At 44.8% G+C, this 23612-nt stretch overlaps 1 protein-coding gene across 1 annotated transcript; it reads left to right on the top strand.

Annotated features, from left to right (window-relative positions):
• Positions 1 to 8540: 8540 nt before the first annotated feature.
• LOC138368940 (UDP-3-O-(3-hydroxymyristoyl)glucosamine N-acyltransferase-like) lies at positions 8541 to 11195 on the top strand. The gene is made up of 2 exons (XM_069331665.1): positions 8541 to 8872; positions 10706 to 11195. Exons 1-2 carry the CDS (start codon positions 8541 to 8543, stop codon positions 11193 to 11195), a joined length of 822 nt encoding a protein of 273 aa, XP_069187766.1.
• Positions 11196 to 23612: the final 12417 nt, after the last annotated feature.

Raw genomic sequence — 23612 nt, forward strand, 5'->3', positions numbered from 1 at the left:
TGGTGTGTGTTATAGCATCAGTGATGTGGTGCACTCCGGGGTTTTATAACATCAGTGATGTGGTGCACTCTGGTGTGTTATAACATCAGTGATGTGGTGCACTCTGTATTGTGTTATTATGTCTGTGAGAAAACATCACTTAATATTATTATCATTGTAATTAATATTGTTCTTTGTATAGATATTATTTTTCATCATCTGCTGCTTCTTAATATTATTAATATTATTATCCTCAGTAGAAGTTAAGAATAATAATAACTGATAGTTAATACTAAAAATAAGATCCTCAGCCTCTCGTCCCAATGTAAACATTGGCAGCGTCTAAACCTCACAGAATTACTCAAGTATTTTCCTCTTCAAGATTTTTGGAAATAAGGAGGAAGGTGCTCGGGCCTAATTAGTGGCACCTGCCGCTCCTAATTAATTAATTAGGCCCGTGTAGGGTGTATGGGGGATACTTAGTGTCTACGGAGACCTATGGAACGGTTGTATTACTGCGTCTCCCAGGGTAGTGTACCGTCGTCTCCCAGGGTGGTGTACCGTCGTCTCCCAAGGTGGTGTACCGTCGTCTCCCATGGTGGTGTACCGTCGTCTCCCAGGGTGGTGTATCGTCGTCTCCCAGGGTGGTGTACCATCGTCTCCCAGGGTGGTGTACGATCGTCTCCCAAGGTGGTGTACCTGCGCCTCCCAGGGTGGTGTACCATCGTCTCCCAGGGTGGTGTACGATCGTCTCCCAGGGTGGTGTACCATCGTCTCCCAGGGTGGTGTACGATCGTCTCCCAAGGTGGTGTACCTGCGTCTCCCAGGGTGGTGTACCAGCGTCTCCCAGGGTGGTGTACGATCGTCTCCCAAGGTGGTGTACCTGCGTCTCCCAGGGTGGTGTATCGTCGTCTCCCAGGGTAGTGTACCTGCGTCTCCCAGGGTGGGGTACCTGCGTGTCCAAGGGTAGTGTACCGTCGTCTCCCAGGGTAGTGTACCATCGTCTCCCAAGGTAGTGTACCATCGTCTCCCAGGGGGTGTACCGTCGTCTTCCAGGGTGGTGTACCATCGTCTCCCAGGGTAGAGTACCAACGTCTCTCAGGGTAGTGTACCATCGTCTCCCAGGGTAGTGTAACATCGTCTCCCAGGGTGGTGTACCGTCGTCTCCCAGGGTAGTGTACCATCGTCTCCCAGGGTAGTGTACCTTTGTCTCCCAGGGTAGTGTACCGTCGTCTCCCAGGGTAGTGTACCGTCGTCTCCCATGGTGGTGTACATGCGTCTCCCAGGATTGTGTACCTGCGTCTCCCAGGGTGGTGTACCATCGTCTCCCAGGGAGGTGTACCATCGTCTCCCAGGGCAGTGTACCATCGTCTCCCAGGGTAGTGTACCATCGTCTCCCAGGGTAGTGTACCATCGTCTCCCAGGGTAGTGTACCATCGTCTCCCAGGGTAGTGTACCATCGTCTCCCAGGGTAACGTACCATCGTCTCCGAGAGTAGTGTACCATCGTCTCCCAGGATAGTGTACCTGCGTCTCCCAGGGTGGTGTACCTGCGTCTCCCTGGGTAGTGTACCATCGACTCCCATGGTAGTGTACCATCGTCTCCCAGGGTATGTACCATCGTCTCACAGGATAGTGTACCAACGTCTCCCAGGGTAGTGTAACATCGTCTCCCAGGGTAGTGTACCATCGTCTCCCAGGGTGGTGTACCATCGTCTCCCACGGAAGTGTACCATCGTCTCCCAGGGAAGTGTACCATCGTCTCCCAGGATGGTGTACTATCGTCTCCAAGGGTGGTGTACCATCGTCTCCCAGGGTGGTGTACCATCGTGTCCCAGGGTGGTGTTCCATCGTCTCCCAGGGTATTGTACTATCGTCTCCCAGGGTGGTGTACCATCGTCTACCAGCGTAGTGTACCATAATCTCCCAGGGTGGTGTACCATCGTCTCCCAGGGTGGTGTACCATCATCTCCCAGGACTGTACCATCGTCTCCCAGGGTAGTTTATCTGCGTCTCCCAGGGTAGTGTACCATAGTCTCCCAGGGTGGTGTACCCACATCTCCCAGGGTGGTGTACCTGTGTCTCCCAGGGTAGTGTACCATCGTGTCCCAGGGTGGTGTACCATCGTGTCCCAGGGTGGTGTGCCATCGTCTCCCAGGGTAGTGTACCATCGTCTCCCAGGGTAGTGTACCATCGTCTCCCAGGGTAGTGTACCTTCGTCTCCCAGGGGAGTGTACCAACGTCTCCGTGGGTAGTGTACTAACGCCTCCCAGGGTAGTGTACCATCGTCTCCCAAGGTGGTGTACCATCGTTTCCCAGGGTGGTGTACCTGCGTCTCCCAGGGTGGTGTACCTGCGTCTCCCAGGGTAGTGTACCTGCGTCTCCCAGGGCGGTGTACCGTCGTCTCCCAGGGTGGTGTACGATCGTCTCCCAAGGTGGTGTACCTGCGTCTCCCAGGGTGGTGTATCGTCGTCTCCCAGGGTAGTGTACCTGCGTCTCCCAGGGTGGGGTACCTGCGTCTCCAAGGGTAGTGTACCGTCGTCTCCCAGGGTAGTGTACCATCGTCTCCCAAGGTAGTGTACCATCGTCTCCCAGGGGGTGTACCGTCGTCTTCCAGGGTGGTGTACCATCGTCTCTCAGGGTAGAGTACCAACGTCTCTCAGGGTAGTGTACCATCGTCTCCCAGGGTAGTGTAACATCGTCTCCCAGGGTGGTGTACCATCGTCTCCCAGTGTGGTGTACCATCGTCTCCAGGGTGGTGTACCGTCGTCTCCCAGGGTAGTGTACCATCGTCTCCCAGGGTAGTGTACCGTTGTCTCCCAGGGTAGTGTACCGTCGTCTCCCAGGGTAGTGTACCGTTGTCTCCCAGGGTAGTGTACCGTCCTCTCCCATGGTGGTGTACATGCGTCTCCCAGGGTGGTGTACCATCGTCTCCCAGGATGGGGTACCTGCGTCTCCCAGGGTGGTGTACCATCGTCTCCCAGGGAGGTGTACCATCGTCTCCCAGGGCAGTGTACAATCGTCTCCCAGGGTAGTGTACCATAGTGTCACATGGTAGTGTACCTGCGTCTCCCAGGGTAGTGTACCTGCGTCTCCCAGGGTGGTGTACCTGCGTCTCCCTGGGTAGTGTACCATCGTCTCCCAGGGTAGCGTACCATCGTCTCCCAGGGTAGTGTACCATCGTCTCCCAGGGTAGTGTACCATCGTCTCCCTGGGTAGTGTACCATCGTCTCCCAGGGTAACGTACCATCGTCTCCCAGGGTAGTGTACCATCGTCTCCTAAGATAGTGTACCTGTGTCTCCCAGGGTAGTGTACCTGCGTCTCTCAGGGTGGTGTACCTGCGTCTCCCTGGGTAGTGTACCATCGACTCCCATGGTAGTGAACCATCGTCTCCCAGGGTATGCACCATCGTCTCACAGGATAGTGTACCAACGTCTCCCAGGGTAGTGTACCATCGTCTCCCAGGGTAGTGTACCATCGTCTCCCAGGGTGGTGTACCATCGTCTCCCACGGATGTGTACCATCGTCTCCCAGGGAAGTGTACCATCGTCTCCCAGGATGGTGTACTATCGTCTCCAAGGGTGGTGTACCATCGTCTCCCAGGGTGGTGTACCATCGTGTCCCAGGGTGGTGTTCCATCGTCTCCCAGGGTATTGTACTATCGTCTCCCAGGGTGGTGTACCATCGTCTACCAGCGTAGTGTACCATAATCTCCCAGGGTGGTGTACCATCGTCTCCCAGGGTGGTGTACCATCATCTCCCAGGACTGTACCATCGTCTCCCAGGGTAGTTTACCTGCGTCTCCCAGGGTAGTGTACCATAGTCTCCCAGGGTGGTGTACCAACATCTCCCAGGGTGGTGTACCTGTGTCTCCCAGGGTAGTGTACCATCGTGTCCCAGGGTGGTGTACCATCGTGTCCCAGGGTGGTGTGCCATCGTCTCCCAGGGTAGTGTACCATCGTCTCCCAGGGTAGTGTACCTTCGTCTCCCAAGGGAGTGTACCAACGTCTCTGTGGGTAGTGTACCAACGCCTCCCAGGGTAGTGTACCATCGTCTCCCAAGGTGGTGTACCATCGTTTCCCAGGGTGGTGTACCTGCGTCTCCCAGGGTGGTGTACCTGCGTCTCCCAGGGTAGTGTACCTGCGTCTCCCAGGGCGGTGTACCGTCGTCTCCCAGGGTGATGTACCATCGTCTCCAAGTTTTGTACCATCGTCTCCTAGGGAGGTGTACCATCGTCTCCCAGGGTAGTGTACCTGCGTCTCCCAGGGTAGTGTACCATCGTCTCCCAGGGTAGTGTACCAACTTCTCCCAGGGTAGTCTACCAACGTCTCCCAGGGTAGTCTACCAACGCCTCCCAGGGTAGTATACCATCGTCTCCCAGGGTGGTGTACCTGCGTCTCCCAGGGTAGTGTACCAACATCTCCCAGGGTAGTGTACCAACATCTCCCAGGGTAGTGTACCATCGTCTCCCAGGGTGGTGAACCATTGTCTCCCAGGGTAGTGTACGAAGGAGTAACAACGCCCTCTACCGGTGGAGCGGCGCGGTAGATTATACAGTAATTATAGAGCAGAGAAAGGTAGACCCAGGCGTAGGGAAGTATTGACCATTCTGCAGCAATCTTGCCAGTGTTGATCATAGGGCGTTTACGGGTCTGCACTGACGCCGGTGTTGCCTGTGATGCACCACCCCTCCTGCTATATACGCTTCCCTTGGTTATTGATTCTTTCTCCGCTCCTTATCTCCATGTTGTCCTCGTCCTTGTAAAGTTGTTAAGGAGGTATTGATCATTGTGCAGTAACTTTGTCATTGTTAGCGCTCATGTTAATGTTGTTATTTTCCTACTGTTTTGTCGTGATTTCTGCTAGTGATGTTATTGTTATGTTTGTTGCTGCTAGTGATGTTATTGTTGTTATGTTTGTTGCTGCTAGTGATGTTATTGTTGTTATGTTTGTTGCTGCTAGTGATGTTATTGTTATGTTTGTTGCTGCTAGTGATGTTATTGTTGTTATGTTTGTTGCTGCTAGTGATGTTATTGTTATGTTTGTTGCTGCTAGTGATGTTATTGTTATGTTTGTTGCTGCTAGTGATGTTATTGTTGTTATGTTTGTTGCTGCTAGTGATGTTATTGTTATGTTTGTTGCTGCTAGTGATGTTATTGTTGCTGCTAGTGATGTTATTGTTGCTGCTAGTGATGTTATTGTTATGTTTGTTGCTGCTAGTGATGTTATTGTTATGTTTGTTGCTGCTAGTGATGTTATTGTTGCTATGTTTGTTGCTGCCAGTTATGTTATTGTTGCTATGTTTGTTGCTGCAAGTGATGTTATTGTTGCTGCTAGTGATGTTATTGTTGCTGCTAGTGATGTTATTGTTGCTGCTAGTGATGTTATTGTTGCTGCTAGTGATGTTATTGTTGCTATGTTTGTTGCTGCTAGTGATGTTATTGTTGCTGCTAGTGATGTTATTGTTGCTGCTAGTGATGTTATTGTTGCTGCTAGTGATGTTATTGTTGCTGCTAGTGATGTTATTGTTGTTATGTTTGTTGCTGCTAGTGATGTTATTGTTGCTATGTTTGTTGCTGCTAGTGATGTTATTGTTGCTGCTAGTGATGTTATTGTTGCTGCTAGTGATGTTATTGTTGTTATGTTTGTTGCTGCTAGTGATGTTATTGTTGCTATGTTTGTTGCTGCTAGTGATGTTATTGTTGTTATGTTTGTTGCTGCTAGTGATGTTATTGTTGTTATGTTTGTTGCTGCTAGTGATGTTATTGTTGCTATGTTTGTTGCTGCTAGTGATGTTATTGTTGTTATGTTTGTTGCTGCTAGTGATGTTATTGTTGCTACTAGTGATGTTATTGTTGTTATGTTTGTTGCTGCTAGTGATGTTATTGTTATGTTTGTTGCTGCTAGTGATGTTATTGTTGCTGCTAGTGATGTTATTGTTATGTTTGTTGCTGCTAGTGATGTTATTGTTGCTGCTAGTGATGTTATTGTTGCTGCTAGTGATGTTATTGTTGCTGCTTGTGATGTTATTGTTGTTGCTAGTGATGTTATTGTTGTTGCTAGTGATGTTATTGTTGCTGCTAGTGATGTTATTGTTATGTTTGTTGCTGCTAGTGATGTTATTGTTGTTATGTTTGTTGCTGCTAGTGATGTTATTGTTGTTATGTTTGTTGCTGCTAGTGATGTTATTGTTATGTTTGTTGCTGCAAGTGATGTTATTGTTGCTGCTAGTGATGTTATTGTTATGTTTGTTGCTGCTAGTGATGTTATTGTTGCTGCTAGTGATGTTATTGTTGCTGCTAGTGATGTTATTGTTGCTGCTAGTGATGTTATTGTTATGTTTGTTGCTGCTAGTGATGTTATTGTTGCTGCTAGTGATGTTATTGTTATGTTTGTTGCTGCTAGTGATGTTATTGTTGCTGCTAGTGATGTTATTGTTATGTTTGTTGCTGCTAGTGATGTTATTGTTGCTGCTAGTGATGTTATTGTTATGTTTGTTGCTGCTAGTGATGTTATTGTTATGTTTGTTGCTGCTAGTGATGTTATTGTTGCTGCTAGTGATGTTATTGTTGCTATGTTTGTTGCTGCTAGTGATGTTATTGTTATGTTTGTTGCTGCTAGTGATGTTATTGTTATGTTTGTTGCTGCTAGTGATGTTATTGTTGTAATGTTTGTTGCTGCTAGTGATGTTATTGTTGCTATGTTTGTTGCTGCTAGTGATGTTATTGTTATGTTTGTTGCTGCTAGTGATGTTATTGTTGCTGCTAGTGATGTTATTGTTGCTGCTAGTGATATTATTGTTGCTGCTAGTGATGTTATTGTTATGTTTGTTGCTGTTAGTGATGTTATTGTTATGTTTGTTGCTGCTAGTGATGTTATTGTTGCTATGTTTGTTGCTGCTAGTGATGTTATTGTTATGTTTGTTGCTGCTAGTGATGTTATTGTTGCTATGTTTGTTGCTGCTAGTGATGTTATTGTTGCTATGTTTGTTGCTGCTAGTGATGTTATTGTTGCTATGTTTGTTGCTGCTAGTCATGTTATTGTTGTTATGTTTGTTGCTGCTAGTGATGTTATTGTTGCTATGTTTGTTGCTGGTAGTGATGTTATTGTTGCTATGTTTGTTGCTGCTAGTGATGTTATTGTTATGTTTGTTGCTGCTAGTGATGTTATTGTTGCTGCTAGTGATGTTACTGTTGCTATGTTTGTTGCTGCTAGTGATGTTATTGTTGTTATGTTTGTTGCTGCTAGTGATGTTATTGTTGTTATGTTTGTTGCTGCTAGTGATGTTATTGTTGCTATGTTTGTTGCTGCTAGTGATGTTATTGTTGTTATGTTTGTTGCTGCTAGTGATGTTATTGTTGCTACTAGTGATGTTATTGTTGTTATGTTTGTTGCTGCTAGTGATGTTATTGTTGTTATGTTTGTTGCTGCTAGTGACGTTATTGTTGCTGCTAGTGATGTTATTGTTGCTGCTAGTGATGTTATTGTTGCTGCTAGTGATGTTATTGTTGCTATGTTTGTTGCTGCTAGTGATGTTATTGTTGCTATGTTTGTTGCTGCTAGTGATGTTATTGTTGCTGCTAGTGATGTTATTGTTGCTGCTAGTGATGTTATTGTTGTTATGTTTGTTGCTGCTAGTGCTGTTATTGTTGCTGCTAGTGATGTTATTGTTATGTTTGTTGCTGCTAGTGATGTTATTGTTGCTTCTAGTGATGTTATTGTTGCTGCTAGTGATGTTATTGTTGCTGCTAGTGATGTTATTGTTGCTGCTAGTGATGTTATTGTTGTTGCTAGTGATGTTATTGTTGCTACTAGTGATGTTATTGTTATGTTTGTTGCTGCTAGTGATGTTATTGTTGCTGCTAGTGATGTTATTGTTATGTTTGTTGCTGCTAGTAATGTTATTGTTGCTGCTAGTAATGTTATTGTTGCTGCTAGTGATGTTATTGTTATGTTTGTTGCTGCTAGTGATGTTATTGTTGCTATGTTTGTTGCTGCTAGTGATGTTATTGTTATGTTTGTTGCTGCTAGTGATGTTATTGTTGCTGCTAGTGATGTTATTGTTATGTTTGTTGCTGCTAGTGATATTATTGTTGTTATGTTTGTTGCTGCTAGTGATGTTATTGTTGCTGCTAGTGATGTTATTGTTGCTATGTTTGTTGCTGCTAGTGATGTTATTGTTATGTTTGTTGCTGCTAGTGATGTTATTGTTATGTTTGTTGCTGCTAGTGATGTTATTGTTATAATGTTTGTTGCTGCTAGTGATGTTATTGTTGCTATGTTTGTTGCTGCTAGTGATGTTATTGTTGCTGCTAGTGATGTTATTGTTGCTGCTAGTAATGTTATTGTTATGTTTGTTGCTGCTAGTGATGTTATTGTTGTTTGTTGCTGCTAGTGATGTTATTGTTGCTATGTTTGTTGCTGCTAGTGATGTTATTAATATGTTTGTTGCCGCTAGTGATGTTATTGTTGCTGCTAGTGATGTTATTGTTGCTATGTTTGTTGCTGCTAGTGATGTTATTGTTGCTATGTTTGTTGCTGCTAGTGATGTTATTGTTGCTATGTTTGTTGCTGCTAGTCATGTTATTGTTGTTATGTTTGTTACTGCTAGTGATGTTATTGTTGCTATGTTTGTTGCTGGTAGTGATGTTATTGTTGCTATGTTTGTAGCTGCAAGTGATGTTATTGTTATGTTTGTTGCTGCTAGTGATGTTATTGTTGCTGCTAGTGATGTTACTGTTGCTATGTTTGTTGCTGCTAGTGATGTTATTGTTGTTATGTTTGTTGCTGCTAGTGATGTTATTGTTGCTGCTAGTGATTTTATTGTCATGTTTGTTGCTGGTAGTGATGTTATTGTTGTTATGTTTGTTGCTGCTCGTGATGTTATTGATATGTTTGTTGCTGCTAGTGATGTTATTGTTGCTGCTAGTGATGTTATTGTTGCTGCTAGTGATGTTATTGTTGCTGCTAGTGATGTTATTGTTATGTTTGTTGCTGCTAGTGATGTTATTGTTATGTTTGTTGCTGCTAGTGATGTTATTGTTGCTATATTTGTTGCTGCTAGTGATGTTATTGTTGTTATGTTTGTTGCTGCTAGTGATGTTATTGTTGTTATGTTTGTTGCTGCTAGTGATGTTATTGTTGTTATGTTTGTTGCTGCTAGTGATGTTATTGTTGTTATGTTTGTTGCTGCTAGTGATGTTATTGTTGTTATGTTTGTTGCTGCTAGTGATGTTATTGTTGTTATGTTTGTTGCTGCTAGTGATGTTATTGTTGTTATGTTCGTTGCTGCTAGTGATGTTATTGTTGCTGCTAGTGATGTTATTGTTGCTGCTAGTAATGTTATTGTTGCTGCTAGTAATGTTATTGTTGCTGCTAGTGATGTTATTGTTGCTGCTAGTGATGTTATTGTTGCTGCTAGTAATGTTATTGTTGCTGCTAGTGATGTTATTGTTGCTGCTAGTGATATTATTGTTGCTGCTAGTGATGTTATTGTTGCTGCTAGTGATGTTATTGTTGCTGCTAGTGATGTTATTGTTGCTGCTAGTGATGTTATTGTTGCTGCTAGTGATGTTATTGTTGCTGCTAGTGATGTTATTGTTGCTGCTAGTAATGTTATTGTTGCTGCTAGTGATGTTATTGTTGCTATGTTTGTTGCTGCTAGTGATGTTATTGTTGCTGCTAGTGATGTTATTGTTGCTGCTAGTGATGTTATTGTTGCTGCTAGTAATGTTATTGTTGCTGCTAGTGATGTTATTGTTGCTATGTTTGTTGCTGCTAGTGATGTTATTGTTGCTGCTAGTAATGTTATTGTTGCTGCTAGTGATGTTATTGTTGTTATGTTTGTTGCTGCTAGTGATGTTATTGTTGTTATGTTTGTTGCTGCTAGTGATGTTATTGTTGTTATGTTCGTTGCTGCTAGTGATGTTATTGTTGCTGCTAGTGATGTTATTGTTGCTGCTAGTAATGTTATTGTTGCTGCTAGTAATGTTATTGTTGCTGCTAGTGATGTTATTGTTGCTGCTAGTGATGTTATTGTTGCTGCTAGTAATGTTATTGTTGCTGCTAGTGATATTATTGTTGCTGCTAGTGATGTTATTGTTGCTGCTAGTGATGTTATTGTTGCTGCTAGTGATGTTATTGTTGCTGCTAGTGATGTTATTGTTGCTGCTAGTGATGTTATTGTTGCTGCTAGTGATGTTATTGTTGCTGCTAGTGATGTTATTGTTGCTGCTAGTAATGTTATTGTTGCTGCTAGTTATGTTATTGTTGCTATGTTTGTTGCTGCTAGTGATGTTATTGTTGCTAGGTTGCAACCCATTCTCCTGTTGAGATAGCTTTTTGTAACTATCTTTCTGCTTTCTGCTCCACAGTACCAAGACTGCCGTTCTAAGCAATTAGACAGTAGTACTTTGTAATATTCACTATATGAGAATCGGAAAAAAATGAAGCCAAAAATCAAACTTCAATATTCCGAGGCCAAGTATAGCGCACATATGTACTATATTAGACCTAAGATATGGTGTGTTAGACCTAGGAAGGTTAGGTTACTGTAGTTTCTCTTCGCCACATCAGTTTTCCAGTTTGTCCAACCCAATACTCCCAATTTCCACTTAATTTCATTGTACGTCTGTATATATACTATGGTCCTCATCATAACTAAAGTACTGCCATGACTGGAGGACGGGCTGTATGTTATTATTGCTAGTGGTGTTATTATTGCTAGTGGTGTTATTATTGCTAGTGGTGTTATTATTGCTAGTGGTGTTATTATTGCTAGTGGTGTTATTATTGCTAGTGATGTTATTATTGCTAGTGGTGTTATTATTGCTAGTGGTGTTATTATTGCTAGTGGTGTTATTATTGCTAGTGGTGTTATTATTGCTAGTGGTGTTATTATTGCTAGTTATGTTATTATTGCTAGTGATGTTATTATTGCTAGTGATGTTATTATTGCTAGTGGTGTTATTATTGCTAGTGGTGTTATTATTGCTAGTGGTGTTATTATTGCTAGTGGTGTTATTATTGCTAGTGGTGTTATTATTGCTAGTGGTGTTATTATTGCTAGTGGTGTTATTATTGCTAGTGGTGTTATTATTGCTAGTGATGTTATTATTGCTAGTGGTGTTATTATTGCTAGTGGTGTTATTATTGCTAGTGGTGTTATTATTGCTAGTGTTATTATTGCTAGTGATGTTATTATTCCTAGTGAATAATAACATCACTAACTGTTATCTAACTAACTAGTTAGTCATCACTAACTAACCTATTCCTGCTTGCCTCCTCTTCTCCTATCTGCTTGTCGTTTCCTGCCGACCTTTTGCTTGTTTTGGTTATTCCCTTGGACTTCTTCTATTTTGACGCCCGGGTGTTTGAGGAGGCATACTCTTGCACCCGTAGAACTGTAGTACCCGACGTCGAGAGCGAGGGGAACCTTTTATTGTCATTCCTCCTTTCATCACTGAACCCGATCTCGACGGACTGGCGGTTCTTAAGGTGGAGTTTGTGGGGCGTATACTCACGACGCACCCCTAGGGGGCCCCGGCATGATCGGCGATAGCTTCTTGTTGGGTGTCCTGCCTCTAATTGTGGCTCCATGGTGGGTGTGGGGGCACATTCGTGAATGAATGTTTCTTTTTCGTAACAATGATATCTACGGTTTCTGCTGTTTCTCCTTTACCTTCTCAGGCTCGTGAGGTGGGCGACCAAGCCCCCGAGTCGGTCCGTATTGGAAGACCAGGCTCTGTAGCCTCCGCTGCTTTGGGCCCCGACCTTGCTCCTCCTTTGGCCTTTCTGACTCCTCCCCTCGGCTCCCCTCCCTCCTCTGTGGTTGGGTCGAGCCCCAAGCCCCCAGTGGTGACTACCTCGTCCCCTGCCGCGGCTCCTTCTCTAGTTGTAACTACTGCGCCTTTTAACCCCTCTCTCTATGGGGGTTCTCAACGCTGTCCTCGTCATGGCCGCCCTCGCTCGATTCCTTCCCGTTCTGATACCTATCAAGCCTTGTTTGGTCCCGCTTCATGGGCCAAATATTTTGATTTCCTCCCTCTTGATTCTGCGCCTCCTGACGAAATCTCCCTCCATCGACATCTCGTTGATTCCGTGGATGCCTCCATTACTTTCAACCCCACTCGTCTTGGTACACGTGTCGTTGCTGCTTCTTCTCAGGATGCAGCTTCCCGCTTGGCTGCCTTATCCTGCCTTGGCGAGACCCCTGTTCGGGTCTCAAAGAACCCTCAGTTGAACGCCAGTGTTGGCACTATTCTCCTCCCGCCCCACGTTGCGACCGGTATTCGGGATCTGCGAGAATGCCACGACGATATTCGACATATCCTTGCTGCCCAGGGCCATTATATTCTCCAGGTGGACTCGTTTACTCGTCCCCCTCGTGGTAGTCGCCGTCAACCCCTGCGGGTTGTGAAGATTACCTTTGATGGTAGGACCCTTCCACCCTCTGTCATTCTTGCTGGTGCCAGGTGCTCTGTCCAGGAGTACATTCCTTCTCCTCGGCTCTGTAACAAGTGCTGGAGGTTTGGGCATGGTGCCCTCCGCTGCTCTGTGACTCTCTCTCTCCTTTGTGTGGTGGCGAAGGTCACTCTAAGTCGGAGTGCACTTTTCCCCAGGCTCGCTGCCTCAACTGCGGTGAGGCCCATCCTACCTTCTCCCGTTCGTGTGTCCATTACAAGCTTGAGGCAGCCGTCCTCAACTTGAAGCACCGGGAGCGTTTTTCTTTTCCTGAGGCGAAGCGCCAGGTTCGCCGGCTCCCGTCTTATGCTAATATTTCTTATGCTCGCGTGTTGCGCTGTTCCTCTCCTCGTCCTTCCCCTCTTCCTCAGACTCACAACCGTTTCCGGGCCTTGGACCCTGATACGCCCACTGCCCCCTCCTCTGTTCCTTTGAGTTCTGTCCCGAAGGATCCACCTCCTGGTCCTTTGTCTGGGGTTCCCTTCCTTTCTACCCGGTCTGTCTTGTCTCCTGTGTCTTCTTCTTCGTCTCCCTCCGTTCTTCATTCCCATCCTTCCCCTCCGTCTCTTGACTCTCCCCACCGCCTGTCGGTGCGGGCTGATCTCCATTGCTCTCCACACGGCCGTCGTGTGTGCTCTCGTTCAGCTTCTCCTGTTGAGACGCTAGAATCCGTTACCCGGTACGTTGTTGCTGGGACACCTGTCTCTTTACGTCAGAAGCGTAAGCCTGGCTCCTCTCCTTCCTCCTCCCCGGCGGGTAAGAAGGTTTCGCTTTCTTCCTCGGCCCCTACTTCTGCCTCTATCGCTCCTTCCCCTCCCATTTCGGTGGTTGCGCCCCCTGTTCCTGCTATGGAGGTTTCTTTGGCCCCCGCTTCCCTCTCGGTTGCTGCCCTTACTGAGGTGCGCTCCCCTCTTTCTACTTCCCCTCTTCCTGCTGCTGTCCTTGACTGCTCCTGTCCGTTGTCTCCTCCTCTTCCTCCTCCTCCTCCGGACCCCGCCCGCCCCCCTCTGGTCTGTTTTCCCGCTTCCTTCCCTCCGTCTTTGCTCAGTTTACCCATGCCCCCTAACCCTGCCTTTGCTGACCCTGTTCCCGACCCTGATATTCTTTAATGTGCTTAGTTGCTCTTTCGCCTTTGTTTCTTCCTTGTTCTCTGTTGTTGTCCTTTCTCTTCTCGTCGATATCTATTCTTCAATGGAACGTTCGAGGTTATTACGCCAATTTCCTCAAACTCCAACTTCTGATTTTGCGGTTTTCCCCCCTTTGTGTCTGTCTCCAGGAGCCGATGCTTGGTGTTCGTCCTGGTCGTTTTCGTGGCTATTCCTTTCTCTCTCCCCCTACCAGCCGTTGCTGGGGCTCCTAATTCTTCTGCTCTTTTGATTCGCACTGATGTTCCCTTTGTCCCCTTACTTTTTCCTTCGCCTCTCCATTGTTCTGCTGCTCGTATCTTTGTGGGGAAATGGTACACAGTTTGTTCCATTTATCTCCCCCAGAGTGTTCCGCTTTCTCTTCTTGATCTGAAACACCTCCTGGAATCCTTGCCGGACCCTGTGCTCCTGCTGGGTGATTTCAATTGTCGTCATTTTCTTTGGGATGGTGTTCTGACGAATACCCGAGGTCGTCTTCTTGAGCCGTTTATCCTCTCTTCTTCCCTGTCTCTTCTGAATTCTGGTGAGCCCACTCATTTGGACTCTCGGACTCGCACCCTTTCCTGTCTTGATCTTTCTCTCTGCTCTTCTTCTCTTTACTTAGATTTCACGTGGCAGGTTCTTGATGACCTCCATGGAAGTGACCATTTCCCCATCCTTGTTTCCTTCTTCTCTTTTCGTCCTTCCCTCTCCTTCCCTAGGTGGCAGTTTGCTAAAGCGGACTGGAACCTCTTTACCCTCAGTACTGCTCTCTCTGACCTCTCCCTTCTGCCTCTCCCTCGCGCTCTCCTCCTTTTTCATGACACTGTCTTCGATGCTGCCCTCTGCTCTATTCCTCGCTCTTCCTCTCGGGGGTCCGCGGAAGTGCGTTCCCTGGTGGAATGTAGACTGTAGGCGATGAGTCACAATAACGTGGCTAAAGTATGATGACAAGACCACACACAAGACTTCATATTCTAGTGTGTGGTCTTGTCATCAATGTAGATGTGCTCCGGCTGTCCGCTGTAAGCGTGCAGCCTGGAAGAGGCACCGCCGTCGGCAGACGGCCGATTCTTTTCTTTTCTTTCGGAAAGCGAGTGCGGTGGCCCGTAGGGCCATCTGTATGGCTAAACGTGAATGTTGGGCATCTTATGTCTCCACAATTACGTTCGAAACTTTCCTGCCACAGATCTGGAAGCGTATCCGCAAGGTAGCGGGTAAGTTCATTCCCGATGTTTCACCGGTCCTTCACCTCCGTGGTACTCTTGTGGCGGACCCGTTGCAGGTTGCTACCGAACTGGGTTCCCACTTTTCTTCTGTTAGCTCTGATCTTCATCTTCCCCAATCTTTCCTTCTTCGTAAACCTGTTCTAGAGTCTCGTTCTTTAGATTTCTGCACTCGTCTTCGACTTTCCTATAACGATCCCTTCTCTGTCTCTCTCTGAACTTCGTTCTGCCCTGGCCCTCTGCGGTTCTACGGCGGCGGGCTCCGATGGTATTCATTATGAAATGCTTCGATATCTCCCTCCGTGCACGTCTCAGAATTTACTGAGTCTGTATAATCGGATTTGGGAGTCGTCGTCAGTCCCTGAGGACTGGCTCGATGCCGTTGTCCTCCCTGTTCGCAAACCAGGGTCTCTGGGAACTTCCCCAGAGGACTTTCGCCCTATTGCCCTCACAAGTTGTCTCTGCAAACTCTTTGAACGTATGGTTAACGATCGTCTGATGTGGTTCCTGGAACACCATCACCTCCTCTCCCCTTCTCAATTAGGTTTCCGCAAGTGCCGCAGCACGACAGATGTCCTGGTGAACTTGGAGGTCTATATTCGTACTGCTTTTGCTGCGAGGACCTCCGTTGTTGCCGTCCTTTTTGAACTGGAAAAGGCTTACGACACCACTTGGCGATATCATATTCTGTCCCAGCTTCATTCTTTTGGCCTTCGTGGTCATCTCCTACTCTTTCTCCGCAGCTTCCTCTCTCGTCGTTCCTTTCGGGTGCGTCTTGGTACCGCTCTCTCTGCCTCTTTTCAGCAGTACGAAGGTGTGCCCCAGGGTAGTGTTCTGAGCACTACTCTTTTTCTGGTTGCCCTCAATGGTCTTCTTTCCTCTCTTCCTTCAGGTGTCATCTCTGCGCTCTGTGTCGATGATCTTACCCTTTGCTGTCAGGGTGATGATTCACCTCTCATTCAGCGCCGGCTTCAACTTGCGATTGATGCCGTGTCGTCTTGGGGTGCCGATCATGGCTTCAAGTTCTCTACTTCTAAGACTTGTGCCATGACTTTTACTCGAAACGGGTCGTTCTTCGTCCCTCTTTGTCACTTTATGGTCATCCCCTTGAGTACAAAGATTCCGCAAAGCTTTTGGGGTTATTCCTTGACACTCGTTTGTCCTGGTCTCCCCATATCTCTTACCTCCGTGTTGAGTGCTCTAAGGCCCTTACCCTCCTTCGGGTCTTGTCCCATACTTCTTAGGGAGCGGATAGGCGCACTCTCCTTGCTTTACATTCCTCTCTCGTCCTGTCTAAGCTCGATTATGGTTGCCCTGCTTACTCATCTGCTTCTCCTTCTACTCTTCGCCGTCTTGATGCTTTGCACCATACTGGGTTGCGCCTCAGTTCTGGTGCCTTTCGTTCGACGCCCGTCCTTAGCCTGTATGTTGACACTGGCTTCCTGTCTCTCCAGGACCACCATGATCGCTACTGTCTTCGCTATTTTGCGCGGTCCTTACAACATTCTTCCTCTCGCCTCTGTCGTGCTTTAACTTTTACCCCTCCTGCGGTTCCTGCTCCTCTTCACCACCTCTCTCTTTCTGTCCGGTTATCTCGCTTACAGGATTCTCTTTCCGTTCGTGTTTCTAATGTTTCTCCTCGTGTTGTTCCTTCTTTGCCCCCGTGGAGAGTCCCCCTTCCTCAGTATTGTACATCATTGACCTGCATCACTAAAGCTTTTACCCCTCCTACGGTTCTAAAACGCCTTTTCCTTGAGCACTTTTCTTCTCACTCCCGCTCCGTTTCTGTCTTCACCAATGGGTCTAAGTCTGCGGACGGTGTTGGCTACTCTGTTGTTTTTCCTGATCGCACTTATATGTGTCGCTTATCTCTGGAGACTAGCATCTTTACAGCGGAGCTTTATGCTATTCTCTATGCTCTTCGTCTCCTGCTTTCTCATTGTCAGTCTTCCTTTGTAGTTGTTGTTGACTCTCGTAATCCGGTTCATCCAGTAATTGTCGAGATCCAGCATTGGCTGTTTCTTGTTCACAGTAAATTTAAGTCGGTTGAGTTTTGTTGGATTCCCAGCCATATTGGTGTGTCTTTAAATGAGCGTGCGGATGCTGCCACCAAGGAAGCTGTCCGCTCTTGTCCCATCTCTCGTAAAGGTATTCCATATTCCGACTTTTACCCGGTTATCCTTTCCTCCATCCTTACCCGTTGGCAGGCTTCTTGGTCGTCTGTTACTGGTAACAAACTACGTACTCTTAAATGTTGTGTTTCCTCGTGGCCGTCCTCCTGCCACTGTAACCGGCGATGGGAAACGGCTCTGGCGAGGTTGCGTATTGGCCATACTCGCTTAACCCATGGTCACTTGATGGAGCACCGCCCTGCTCCTTATTGTCCTAGTTGCATTGTCCCTCTTACGGTCGTGCATGTCCTTCTTGAATGTCCTGACTTCTAGGACGAGCATGTGTCTTGCTTTCCGACCGCCCCTCGCGGTCGCCTGTCCCTCAATAGAATTCTTGGTGACTCGGATACTTTTGATATCGATCGCCTGATGCGTTTTTGTTCTCGTATTGGCATTCTTGGTGATATTTAGCGCCCTCTGATTATTCCGCAGATTTGATGGTGCTACATAGCCTTCCCGGTTTGGTGCCTTCTTTTGATAATTACTTACTTACTTGCCATGTTTGTTACTGCTAGTGATGGTACTAGAGTGTGACATAATACAGTAGTGCAGCAATACTGGGCCAGGCTGTGTGGCTCTCAGTCACACAAATAACAAAAATGCTTCTTTGGCCCTTGCAGTGTGTAAGTAGCAGGTACAAAGAAAAGAAAACCATTAGATAAATAATTAAACAATTTACTATAATATTAATGAACAAAAATGGCACCTGAGAACACTTGGCGATCATGCCCTTCCAAAATGAAACAATATAAATGAAATCATGAACAAGAACAAAATGTGTAAGGAATACTTGAATAAGAAAATACTGGTGAGTTGAAGACATCCACCATAGCATCTGACACACGACGTAGGCTAGTAGCAGACGACGGTTGTGGGAGGCTATGATGGCCCAAAAGCACTAGGAGACTGTCTCGTCTCCCCGGGGTGGTGGTACTCTTTATATAGCTTGGCGGTGATGATGGCGTCAAAGCCGGTGTCAACGCAAGTTGTAACGAGCGCTGAGTGGCAAACTGCTAGTTGTCGACTGGCGGCTCCTTTGTGAAGAGGCTGTAGCCTTGCTTGTTTAAGGGACAAACTGCTTGTTTGCGGAGGCTAACTGATCTGGACCTAGATTCACGAAGCTCCATGTTTTTCTTCATAACTAGGTTTGCTACGAAGGGTCTTAAGTATGCCCTAACAAGATGCTTAGGTGCGATTCAGGTAGGTAAACTTACGAAGATATTTGGGTTCACCTGCATGCCGACAGAGGTCACTACTGTGTTTCATTTGGCCAATCAGATATCAGGCAACATTCTTCATATTGAAGATTTAGCCAATCACAACGCCGGCTTATCGGAGCTCTACTACCCCTATTTACGTCGAATTTTCTTATAAAATTTGTATATTTCGAAGTAAAACTATGTTTTTTCAACTTCTACAGCCGGCACGGACATTGTAGTAAACAAATATGTTACATTTGTTATTTACCTACGTAATTCTAAGAGATACTGTGTAGCTGTCCTTGTTGCTCGGAAGATGCGCTGACAATTATTGTATATATTTACTGAATTTACCCAAGGGCCACTAACTATCTAGTGACCTCGACGAGGACAGAAAGCCGGCGGCTTGTTAAAGGGCCCGCCAATTGTCTTGATTATATTTTTATGCTGGAATTTGGCATTTACGGCTTCAGCGGGTAGGCAGTTCCATGGGTTTATAACCTCTTGGTGGAAAAAAACATCTGTTTTCAGTCCTACTTGAGAGAACATACTCTCCAACACTATATCTGTGATTGCCCTGTTATCAGTGACTTCATACCAAATGATATGAGGTACTTTAAGCTCTGTAATTACTTCATACACTCAGGAATATTGGAAGATATTCTTGTGCTGCACCCATATTTTGCCAGTGGAGGCTAATAGATCAGCATTAAGTATTTTGTTCTCTCCTGATTCCATGTATGACTGGCCATCCTGTGAGGTGAGGATGTTGGATAAGCTTGTAGCTGGTTTTTGATCTACACTGTGTGGTCCTTCATGCAGAATAGTGAAGCAACACATTGCTGTATTCACCTAGTTGTATTTGCGGGGGTTGAGCTTTGCTCTTTCGGCCCGCCTCTCAACTGTTAATCAACTGTTTACTAGATACTTTTTTCCACACCACACCACACACACACACACACATCGTGAGAATACCAGATCGTGAGAAAAAACCTGGTAACACATCTGGAGAGAAGGGACTTCGTGACAAATCGCCAACATGGTTTCAGGGAGGGTAAATCTTGCCTTACAGGCTTGATAGAATTCTACGATCAGGTGACACAGATTAAGCAAGAAAGAGAGGGCTGGGCGGACTGCATTTTCTTGGATTGTCGGAAAGCCTTTGACACAGTACCGCATAAGAGGCTGGTACATAAGCTGGAGAGACAGGCAGGTGTAGCTGGTAAGGTGCTCCAGTGGATAAGGGAGTATCTAAGCAATAGGAAGCAGAGAGTTACGGTGAGGGGTGAGACCTCCGATTGGCGTGAAGTCACCAGTGGAGTCCCACAGGGCTCTGTACTCGGTCCTATCTTGTTTCTGATATATGTAAATGATCTCCCGGAGGGTATCGATTCATTTCTCTCAATGTTTGCGGACGATGCTAAAATTATGAGAAGGATTAAAACAGAAGAGGACTGTTTGAGGCTTCAAGAAGACCTAGACAAGCTGAATGAATGGTCGAACAAATGGTTGTTAGAGTTTAACCCAACCAAATGTAATGTAATGAAGATAGGTGTAGGGAGCAGGAGGCCAGATACAAGGTATCATCTGGGAGAGGAAATTCTTCAGGAGTCAGAGAAGGAAAAAGACTTGGGGGTTGATATCACGCCAGACCTGTCTCCTGCAGCACATATCAAGCGGATAACATCAGCGGCATATGCCAGGCTGGCCAACATACGAACGGCATTCAGAAACTTGTGTAAAGAATCATTCAGAACTTTGTATACCACATATGTCAGGCCAATCCTGGAGTATGCAGCCCCAGCATGGAGTCCATATCTAGTCAAGGATAAGACTAAACTGGAAAAGGTTCAAAGGTTTGCCACCAGACTAGTACCCGAGCTGAGAGGTATGAGCTACGAGGAGAGACTACGGGAATTAAACCTCACTTCGCTGGAAGACAGAAGAGTTAGGGGGGACATGATCACCACATTCAAGATTCTGAAGGGGATTGATAGGGTAGATAAAGACAGTCTATTTAACACAAGGGGAACACGCACAAGGGGACACAGGTGGAAACTGAGTGCCCAAATGAGCCACAGAGATATTAGAAAGAACTTTTTTAGTGTCAGAGTGGTTGACGAATGGAATGCATTAGGAAGTGATGTGGTGGAGGCTGACTCCATACACAGTTTCAAGTGTAGATATGACAGAGCCCGATAGGCTCATGAATCTGTACACCTGTTGATTGACGGTTGAGAGGCGGGACCAAAGAGCCAGAGCTCAACCCCCGCAAACACAACTAGGTGAGCACAACTAGGTGAGTACACACACACACACACACACCAGGAAGCAGCTCGTGACCGCAGAATAACTCCAAGGTACCTATTTACTGCTAGGTAACAGGGGCATTCAGGGTGAAAGAAACTTTGCCCATTTGTTTCTGCCTGATGCGGGAATCGAACCCGCGCCACAGAATTTCGAGTCCTGCACGCTATCCACAAGGCTACCAGGCCCCTAATGGGTTTTGCTGTGTATACTTAAGCATGTTAAAAAAATACATTGTTTGAGAGGAGTCTTGTAGAACCTGGTAAGAGTAATTATAATATAATGTTTCCATGATTCTGTGCTTACCTCTTGTGAAAATCGTTAAGTTGATGTTTAGTCAGAGTTGATTTCTTTTTTTGTATTGAGGCTGGTATTTTCTCCGTTGATTCCATGTATGTCTAACCATTCTGTGAGATGGGAGTATTAGATAAACTTATACCTAGTTTTTTATGTACACTGTGTAATATTCCATGTAGAATAGGGTAGCAGCACATTGCTGTGTATACCTAAGCTTCTTGATAAACAAAAGTCAGTAATAAAAATTTTAAATTATAGTTTGTATTATTACAAGTATTATCCTTATTAAATCATGTTAACCATGGATCATTACTATCTCATGTTGATATGTAATAGTCATATTTCTTTTGAATCATTCATAAAATTGTGCATTATGCCTCAATTTTTCACTTCCTTGGATGTACTGTACAGTGCAAAAAAGACAGGATAAAAATATACCAGTAATATTTCTTTCATTATATTTTTTATTTAACTGCATCAATATTTTTACAGCCGACAGGATTTGTTTTACCATACAGGTGCATTATTTGTTAAAAAACATTTGGTTTATTGTTTCACACAATGGTCCTACATAGCCTTACCAGCTTGGTGCCATCTTTTAATAATTACTTACTGATTAATATATAAATAATATGTTATTAAATATGACCGAAAAAGTAAGATTAATAATTCTAACGCGAATTTTCTCATTATTTCTTATGTTTCTTTTCACTGTCGATGGTAACTGAAAAATCAATTCTCCAAAATTCATTTTTATTTCTAGTCTGACGCGACACTTGAACGCGTTTCGTAATAACTTATTACATTTTCAAAGACTTTAGTTTACACACACACAACTATAACCTGCAAACACTAAACAGAGTTTTACTGTGCAATCATTTAAACAGCTTTTATCTTATATACTCGCATTTGGGTGAGGTGATATGTAACAACAGTTTTGGATGAGGTGAACAAAACTTTCAACACAAGGCAGAGCAAACTTTCAACACAAGGCAGAGCAAACTTTCAACACAAGGCAGAGCAAACTTTCAACACAAGGCAGAGCAAACTTTCAACACAAGACAGAACGCGGTGCATTGGGTATAAATTGGATAAATTAAAGGGAAGAATGGAAGTAACTGCAAAGGGCCTATTGGCCCATATTTCTTGATGCTTTTATATTGGTGCGGAGTCTTGAAGTGGGTAGAATATAGTTGTGCATTAATTGGCTGTTGATTGCTGGTTTTGGCTTCTTGATGTCAACAATTGATTGTATTTTGACCAAAAAAACGGCCAACCTACTCATGAGAAACTCTCCAGACACAAAGCAGAACACTTTAAAAGAGACCAACGTCATCTATGCCTTCAAATGCCCACTTGGGGACTGTAAGCCTCAAAAAACTCAGTATATAGGCAAGACAACAACATCTCTTTCCAGGCGATTAACGATGCATAAGCAACAGGGCTCCATTAAGGAACATATAATCTCTTCCCACAACCAGACCATCACCAGAGAAGTCTTAACAAACAACACAGAAATCATTGATAGATACAGCGATAGCAGGCGGCTTGACGTCTGCGAGGCACTACACATCAAGAAGTCAACACCAGTAATCAACAGCCAATTAATGCACAACTATATTCTATCCACTTCAAGATTCCACACCAATATAGAAGCATCAAGAAATATGGGCCAATAGGCCCTTTGCAGTTACTTCCATTCTTACCTTTAATTTATCCAATTTATACCCAATGCACCGCGTTCTGTCTTGTGTTGAAAGTTTGCTCTGTCTTGTGTTGAAAGTTTGCTCTGTCTTGTGTTGAAAGTTTTGTTCACCTCATCCAAAACTGTTGTTACATATCACCTCACCCAAATGCGAGTATATAAGATAAAAGCTGCTTAAATGATAGCACAGTAAAACTCTGTTTAGTGTTTGCAGGTTATAGTTGTGTGTGTGTAAACTAAAGTCTTTGAAAATGTAATAAGTTATTACGAAACGCGTTCAAGTGTCGCGTCAGACTAGAAATAAAAATGAATTTTGGAGAATTGATTTTCAATTACCATCGACAGTGAAAAGAAACATAAGAAATATTGAGAAAATTCGCGTTAGAATTATTAATCTTACTTTTTCGATCATATTTAATAACATATGTTTACAAGAAAGACTGCTACCAAAATATACTAAAATAAATAATAATAAATAAATTTTATTCAGGAAAAGTACATACATACTGTAGTTGATTTACAAACATAATGTTGGATTTATAGACAGAGCTAGTACATACAATACCTAAAGCCACTAATACTCATAGCATGTCGGGCAAGGTGTGGGGGAAAACACTTAGACTAAAACTTAATAATAATTGGCATTAGGTATAAATTGTGTTGAAAGGAGGAATAAAAAATAAGAAAAGGAGGGTTAACATAGCAGAAATCAGCAATTGTACACGTTGGTGAACAGCGTTGTTTAAAAAATAGCAAGACATGGGTTGACATTTAGGGGGTAAGGTAGGTTACATGGAGTTAATTAGGTAGTACTTGGTTTTACTCTTAAACTGGTTGAGAGAGGTACAGCCTTTGACATGATTCGGGAGATCATTCCACATTCTGGGTCCCTTGATTTGTAGAGCACTTCTAGTTTGGTTACACAGAGCCAAATTGTGTAACAGGAAGAGGTCTTGAACACAAATTTGTTCCATGATAAATGTAGAGGAATCAGCTGAGTAGTCCTCAAATAAAATAAGCTGCTTCAGCTTATAAGTAAATAAAATAAGCATTCCACAAATAAGTAGCTGCCTCACCTCACTGCCTTACTGCTACATAGCCTTCCCGGCATGGTGCCTTCTTTTGATAATTACTTGTTCCAC

The sequence above is a fragment of the Procambarus clarkii genome, chromosome 26 (assembly GCF_040958095.1).
Source record: "Procambarus clarkii isolate CNS0578487 chromosome 26, FALCON_Pclarkii_2.0, whole genome shotgun sequence".
NCBI lineage: Eukaryota > Metazoa > Arthropoda > Malacostraca > Decapoda > Cambaridae > Procambarus > Procambarus clarkii.

Bases quoted from the DNA above. Each gene is read 5' to 3' on its own strand.
- LOC138368940 (XM_069331665.1), top strand. From the start codon at position 8,541: ATGTTTGTTGCTGCTAGTCATGTTATTGTTGTTATGTTTGTTACTGCT. The intron at 8,873-10,705 runs GTTTGTTGCTGC...TATTATTGCTAG, and splicing joins GCTCGTGATGTTATTGATAT to TGGTGTTATTATTGCTAGTG.